This window comes from Eleutherodactylus coqui, chromosome 8 (genome assembly GCF_035609145.1).
Source record: "Eleutherodactylus coqui strain aEleCoq1 chromosome 8, aEleCoq1.hap1, whole genome shotgun sequence".
NCBI lineage: Eukaryota > Metazoa > Chordata > Amphibia > Anura > Eleutherodactylidae > Eleutherodactylus > Eleutherodactylus coqui.
The window spans coordinates 172,724,983-172,732,883 of NC_089844.1; the positions used below are offsets into that span (position 1 = coordinate 172,724,983).

Here is a 7,901-nt window from a genome sequence, read left to right on the forward strand (position 1 = left end):
CGAGTACGTTCGCTCATCTCTATTAGTAATCCTTGTGTAATGTTCTGCAACTAGACTGTGGGGCAAGTTTACTAATACTGTCTAATATCTGGCCGGTGTTAGTAAATTTGTCCCACAGCCTACTTAAAGTCCGCGCATGCAATACGCTGCGCAAATATGGACGTGTGAATGCGGCCTAAAACACATCATAAATGTGCTGCAGAACAGTTTTCTGGTGCAGTTTACAATAGTAATTCTGCCTCTTTGCATTTCCATTCCTCATCATTTTCAAAATCGCAGCTTCCCATCAGTGAATTGAAGCCTGCCCTAACCTAGTCTTTCCATTAGGGTTTGTTACAAGTGTATCCAGTCTCAGCATTCTCCTCTCTAAGGTGTCTAAAAATGGGCATTACAGCTTCTGCAGCCCCCTTTGTTTCCTGGTGGGATAGACCATGCTGGTTCTACATTTCTACTATGTTGCCCTTTTTAGGATAGATTTGCAATCACAAGTCTAGGAAAAGGGTGACAGCCAGAATGGCTACCACTTCCCAAGTCGCTTTAGAGGCTTCTATTTACTAGTCAATTGTAGACTTTAGGTGGAAATTGCCATTGTGCAAGGATGTCCTGTCCACATGACGATCCGTGAAGCATAATGATTTAATGTTTGTTTGCTCAGTTTACAACGCCATGCGCATTTCTTCTCATTGCACTGGACATGGACACTTTGTGTAATGCTGCTCAATGTTTTTGAAACAGAATTCTTCCTGAATTTGTTTTTCTAATTTCTTTACAAAAAAGTCCAGGTAAGAAGAACATTGAAGAACATTCGAAACTGTGACATTGAAGGGAGCATTCGAGATCTCACCCCCTACTTCTGATATCTCCTCTTCTAGTACTGAGCACACAGCTGCCACAAGGGCCCTAATATTCCCGCTTCTCAAGACATCTGGGTGGTTTATTACCATCCTGATGTTGTCTATGACTGAGGAAATGATGCTTTTTAATAGAATCTGAATCTCTTCTGGATCTGTATAACGGTTGCAGATATCCTCCAGAGTGTCTTCTACTTGAGCATGATGACTGCACCTCAGCCCATGAGAAGCAACAAGAGGAGTCTGCCTGCTCCTCAACAACGCACACGCATGGTTTGCATAGTCACTGGCACGTTTTTGTTGGAACATTTTCTTGACTTTTAGTTCCACCAGCGGCTTCAACCAATCTTGGCAAAAGTTTTTAGCAATTTTTCTGTCTTGTAGTTGTTTTCTTAGATAATTCACTACTTCAGTTATCTGACGGCCATTGACCAACAGTGCTTTACGTTGTCTCAAGTCGTCGTCATGTATCCTTTGAAAATATGGAGCGTATTTTAATAAGATGTGGAGCTTCAGATCTAATTGGAAGAGGATGGTATAAGGTGTGGTGTCCTCACTGATCACTTCATTGACCATGTTCAGCAGGTTCAGGCCATGCACTTGGTTATATGCTGTTTTTGTTTCAACCATTTTCAGGATATATTTGGAAGATTTCTCTAACAAGAACCGGATGACACTGTCCATTTTGCTGTGGCAGACAGCCATAACATTTTCAGTATGATTACAGTTCTCCAAAAACCATGATTTATTGACATATTTTGTACCACCAGTAAAATTTATGTGAGTGCAGTCCGATAATTTGCTGATACTGTGTATCTGCTCCATGACCAAGCTCCCTTTGGTCCTCATATCTTGTCTCAAGAGTTGTAGAAATTCCTCCTCAACATTATGATACTTCAGTATCATGGATTGATATTTAGTCACAGCATCATGGCAGTAAAGTTCAACATTAAAGTTGGTGTCATCAGGGTCCCATTGTTCTCTGGTGAAATCCTCCACAATTGTGTTGGCTAATCCAAGTTTTAAAATCTTAATCTGTGTACACTTGATGGTGTAGTGAGTTTCCAGCTGACTCTTGAGGCTTTGAATCATCTCCATGAACTCCATTTCAAATTTTTTTGCTACATGAGAATTAGTTTTTTCTAAATCATCTGTGAAATACACTTGTAAGTATTCTTCCATCATCCTCAACTCTTTATTCAGCATCCTCAATACATCTTGGAGTAACATGTTTGTATTAAGTTCAGCTGAAGACTGTGTGGAGATCTCATTTTCTCTGTCGGTCCACCACCTGTAAATTTTTTTGTACATCTTCCATTCCAATTCCAGGAACTTTTCATAGAGCTCCGTGTAAATGTTTACTTCTAAAATATTCTTGAATCTGAAGATGTAATCTTCGTGTTTCACAGAATTCCATAGAGTATTGATATCAGTAGCCAAGTCCAGCACGTGGCGAAAGCTGCCAATTTCAGATTGATATTTGATCTTTTGCAGTAGATATCGCTTTAAGTCTACAACTGTATCACTGTAATAGGAATTTTCAAGATCAAAAGGAGGAATAGTCCAATAAACTAAAATATTGCATTCTATAGTGTCGTTGTACTGGAGGAGCTTGCTGCTTTTATCAATTAGACTTTGCATTTCCTTGACTTCTACCATGATTTCGTCTTCAGAAAAAAATCCATCCGTCATCTGAAAGACTAGCAGACAGTTGCGTTTTTGTCCAGTCCCCTTTATCCTTAGTAATGCATGGACCACAATCTGTAGTATACTCCGTATTTCTGAGGTGCTCCCAAAAGTTATATTAATTAAGACAAAATCACTCAACCCAACCACTAGTGTCGCCAACTTATTGTCATGGTCATAGTTCTCCTCCAGAGAAGCCATATCAAGAGATTGTAGACCTTCACAGTCAACCACCACAAGGAAGTCACAACCCAAGTCTTTCTCTTCCACTCTAATAAGACTCATTAAGGCTCCTCGCGTGTATTGTCTACTGGCCACCGGAAACTGTAGACCAAACATGTTGTTTAGCAGGGTAGACTTCCCTGTGCCCTGTACCCCTAGTACAGATATTACTTTTATTCTGCATCTTCCTTTCATTTTGGTGTTTAGCTCAATCAGGACATCTTTGATCCATTGCAGGTGAATATTAATGGTGTCTCCATCAATGAGCTCTAGTGGAATTCCTTGCAGGAGAAGGTTTACAGCTGCTTTTGGAAAATTCTCACATAGACTTTTATTTCCTGCTAGAACTGCTGCTTCATACATCTGTCCAATTTTACAAAACACATCTTCTTCTAGTATTGCTTCAGGTGACTTGGCTTTTATAGAGAATATTAGGAGCTGCATCCATTTCAGGAAATATCGTTGTTCTAAATGGTTCATGTAAGTAAATGCGTATTGTAGATTTGTAATTATATCACTGTGATTATAGTCTATTTTAGCTTCCCAGTAATTATGCATTTCATCGTTTAGCTCAGATCTGCAGAGTATTGTGTGAAGTTCTCTTTGGTGCCTCAACCTACACAACTCTTTTTCAAATTTTGTAATTTGCAATTTTAGAAGTTTTTGCTTCTTGACATGTCCTTCATTATTCTTTAGTGCAGTTACAATATCGTGGATGAGTTCCAGAGCATGCAATCTTCCATACTCGCATTCGGCTTGGTTTTCATCATTACAGAATTTAAGCTTTGAGGCCACCACCGACATCTCGCTCAACGTCATCGTATTAGGAGATTTCTGGATTATATCATTCAGGGTAACCTGTAACTTTTCTTTAAACTTTTCATCAGATTCCATCAAAACATTCTGCTCGTTTAAGCCAAATTCTGAACAAATTTGCCTTGAATCTTGGATGAATTGGTCTAGGACTATGAAATAAATATTTTTGTGATTTCCCCCAGTATGTAATAAAAGATTCCACTGTTGTTTGGTCATATTTTCTATAAGTATGAACATTGCAGAGGACACCTCTGTTAAAAACTTGAACTGCCTCACATTGGACTGTAAGTCTCCATGTAAGTTGGTCATTGCAAAAGGCTTTCCACATGACTTCAAGTTCATTTTGTCAGAAGGGAAATACCAAGATATTTCTACCCAACCATTTGAGATATTTCTTGGTAAAGCGCTCCAACTCATCATTCTTGTCACATGATTGTCCTTATTTTTCTGTTCAGTTGTAGTCTGAATGTCATTAATAATGTTGGCTATGGACACACATCTACATTCCCCTAGACTTACAAAGGAAAAGACTGGCAAAGAGATGTTAACTACACTGTCTTCAATCAATGTTGTACAGTCACCCAATGATGAGGAAAAGCTCTTCTTAATATCTCTCATTGCCCACAATAAAAATGTGCCATATGCGTCTTCACCGGCAGGAAGTAACAGAGGAACAGGTACCTGGCACATGGACATCCTCTTTATAACCTCTTGTCGGAGAAAATTGTCCGAGCAATGAAGGAGAGCACAGAGGACATCTAGAGGGTGGACAGATCTGGATATGTTGCCTGAAGTGTCCTGCTTTGGATTGTTTCTGGTAGCTTCACGGTTGAAATCAAAACATCCAAAAGCTTCTTGGATATTTAATGCCATAAGATGTTGTAGAAAATGCATTGGAATATCCTTCACGGAAAGGCAGGAAGCGTCTGATATGTCATCACAACTAAAACTCTGGACATCTGAAAGTTTCAGCTTTTGTTGTAGAAATTTACCAAGACCCAAATCTTCAACCATATTCTTGAACATCGCATTGTCTGGAGAAACAAAAAGTAAGAATGTAAAAAAGTCACTACCAAAATAGTTAATCCCACCATCAAACCAACTTTTCGCTCCTACTTTTTAATGAATATTTGAGCAAGAGCTAAAGAGTTGAACACAATTTGAGTATTTTCATCATGAACAAACCCATAAAATTAAATGGTATATTTGATATGAGGTATCAGGGTAGGACTTTCATCCCACGTGGTCAGTATGGATTGGCATAGGTTATATCGAGAAATGTTAACTGGTAAGACGGAATCTGAAATGTTTGGATTTTTTATAATGTTTCTCACAAAAGATTATGACATACAACATTATTAAATTCAAGTTGACCCCCACAGTGATCAGGATTTGGACTACTTATAGTATTTTGTGTATGTATATATATATATATATATATATATATATATATATATATTTTTTTTTTTTTTTTTTTTAATTTAAACAGACATAAGAATCATAAAATTGTAGAGTTGGAGAGGACCTACAGGGTCAACCGTTCCAACCCCATGCTCAATACAGGATCACTAAATAGTTCTACATAGATGTCTGTCCAGCCTTTGTTTGAAGACTTCCATTGAAAAACTCCCCACCTTCCGTGGCAACCTGTGCCACTCATTGATCACCCTCTCTGTCTAATATCTAATTTGTGTCTCCTCCCTTTCAGTTTCATCTCACTGCTTCTGGTCTTTCATTGTGCAGATGAGAATAGGACTGATCCCTCTGCACTGTGACAGCCCTTCAGATATTTGTAGACCGCAATTAAAGGGGTTGTCCCGCGAAAGCAAGTGGGGTTCAGCACTTCTGTATGGCCATATTAATGCACTTTGTAATGTACATCGTGCATTAATTATGAGCCATACAGAAGTTATTCACTTACCTGTTCCGTTGCTAGCGTCCTCGTCTCCATGGTGCCGTCTAATTTCCGCGTCTAATCGCCCGATTAGACGCGCTTGCGCAGTCTGGTCTTCTCCCTTCTGAATGGGGCCGCTCGTGCCGGAGAGCTGCTCCTCGTAGCTCCGCCCCGTCACGTGTGCCGATTCCAGCCAATCAGGAGGCTGGAATCGGCAATGGAATGCACAGAGCCCACGGTGCACCATGGGAGAAGACCTGCGGTCCACCGTGGGTGAAGATCCCGGCGGCCATCTTCGCAAGGTAAGTAAGAAGTCACCGGAGCGCGGGGATTCGGGTAAGTACTATCCGTTTTTTTTTTTTAAACCCCTGCATCGGGTTTGTCTCGCGCTGAACGGGGGGGCTATTGAAAAAAAAAAAAAACGTTTCGGCGCGGGACAACCCCTTTAGGTCTCCTCTTAGCCTTTTTTTTGCAAACCAAACATTCCCAGATCCATTAACTGTTCCTCATCTTCACAGCAGTTAGGGCTCATATGTATTAGATGAAAGGTAGCCAAAAATTCAGAAGGACAAGCCAACTACTTAAAAAGGGTTTTCTGACCGCAAAAATATATTTCCGAACCTGGTCCGCACAGTTCATTGACTGCTCACAATGCCCTACAGACACCTTTACATTGTCTTCTCCATTCCACTTGAATGTGCTGCCTCTCACCAGGTTTATTGATAGCTATGGCAATTTCCATTTCCTTTTGATCTCTGTCCCCATGATAACTTGCACTGGCTTCTCTGCCAGTGCATGATCTGCCCCACTCCCCTCCTATCAAAATTTATTCCTAATCTCAAAAGCTTTTCAAGGCCAGGTTAGACCTTCTTCACACAGTGAATTAACTGTCGATCCACATCAGATTTTTCCAACATAGATTTGATAGTTTAATCCACAGCAGAAATCTAAGCGTATATTCACACAATGCAATTCAACGTGAAAAAAATTCCACTTGAAGTCTACCTCTAAAATCCAAGTCAAAATTTGCATCCTTTTGAGGCAGTGTTTGGTATGGATCTACAAGTAGAACTTGCCCTGTCAATGGGCAAAATCTGCATGTTGAAATCAGGTGTGGAAAATCATGTTTCCATGCGTTTCAACGTCAAGAAGTGATGCAGAATTCACGTGAAATTTTTCCACAGTGAATCCTGCTGCGTGCACGTAACCTTAGGCTGAGCCTTGGAGCTCTGACACAGATTTTCATAGAAGTCAATGGAGCAAATCCATGTTTGGCTGCCTGACAAGTTTTCTGTACAGAAACTGTGCCAATTACTAAAATGTTCAATCTTTTTTTTCTAATGTGGATTCCAAAATCTATATGCAGTAAAATCTGTGCCATAGGAACTATTCATGAGAATGTTAAAATGCTGCGGATTATGCTGCAAATTTGGGCATGAAATTCTTGACCAAATCAATGTTCAAATGGCACTGTGTGAACAAACCTCACTCCTCCCATTCCCCAATGAAACGGGCAGCATCTAGTCCAGTTCCGCCGATGTCTCGGGAGAACAGTGGATGTGACGTCGATTGAACTTCCAGAAGTCACAGCAGGCAGGTGGAAAAGATACTGTTCGCACTACAAAATTTAGTAAATGTTTTTTTTTAAAATGTTTTTGCATTAATTTCTTATCAGTGCGATCCTAACCTGTAATTAGGTAATAATAAAATATTAGGTCAATGAAGGAAGAAGTGACATAAATGGAAAATATTACATCAGGCGGAAGGAAGACACAATCACAAAAATATTATTACAAAAAGACACATTCCTGATAAGGGCTTTGTTGTCAACCAGCAGACCCATTGATATAGCTCTGGCCTGTGCCCAGTGGTGGAAGCAATCACCGATCTCTACTCACCGGCTCTTGTTTCATTCAGGATACTTAAAATCCCAGGGAACAAATGTGGATTTTTCCTCACATTATCCAAAATCGCTTGACAAGCTTCTTCCCCTTTGTCAAGTAATATGTCCAATAATTCTCGGACTTTGTCCCTGAGATCATCAGTCTGTTCAAGAGTGTCATGTCTGAGGGTATAATGAAGCAACGTTTCAAGCTCCTGTTCCAGACCAGCCATATTGGATTGCAGAATGTTCCGGAATATTTCACGCAATGTCTCCATAGAGCCCATATCTGTTAATATCTGTAAAGTAAGAGCATTTATCACTTGATGCATATTTACTGGTACTGTCTAATAGTTACATAGTGCAAACTTAGACTAGACCGTCCGCAGATGTTTAGAATAGCTATTGAATGTCCTCGCGGATCCATCATGCATTTTTTTTCCGCTGACTTGGTGTCTTATTCATAGCATGCTATAAGTAATTCTATGATATGCTATAAGTAAGACTATGATATGCTATGAGTAAGACTATGATATGCTTTGAGTAGAGA

General features: G+C 39.8%; 1 protein-coding gene across 1 annotated transcript; it reads right to left on the reverse strand.

Annotated features, from left to right (window-relative positions):
• Positions 1-464: 464 nt before the first annotated feature.
• Positions 465-7,644, reverse strand: LOC136578019 (up-regulator of cell proliferation-like). The gene is made up of 2 exons (XM_066577925.1): positions 7,368-7,644; positions 465-4,609 (listed from the first exon to the last, which is right to left on the reverse strand). Exons 1-2 carry the CDS (start codon positions 7,636-7,638, stop codon positions 681-683), a joined length of 4,200 nt encoding a protein of 1,399 aa, XP_066434022.1. The 5' UTR covers positions 7,639-7,644; the 3' UTR covers positions 465-680.
• Between the last annotated feature and the right edge of the window lie 257 nt (positions 7,645-7,901).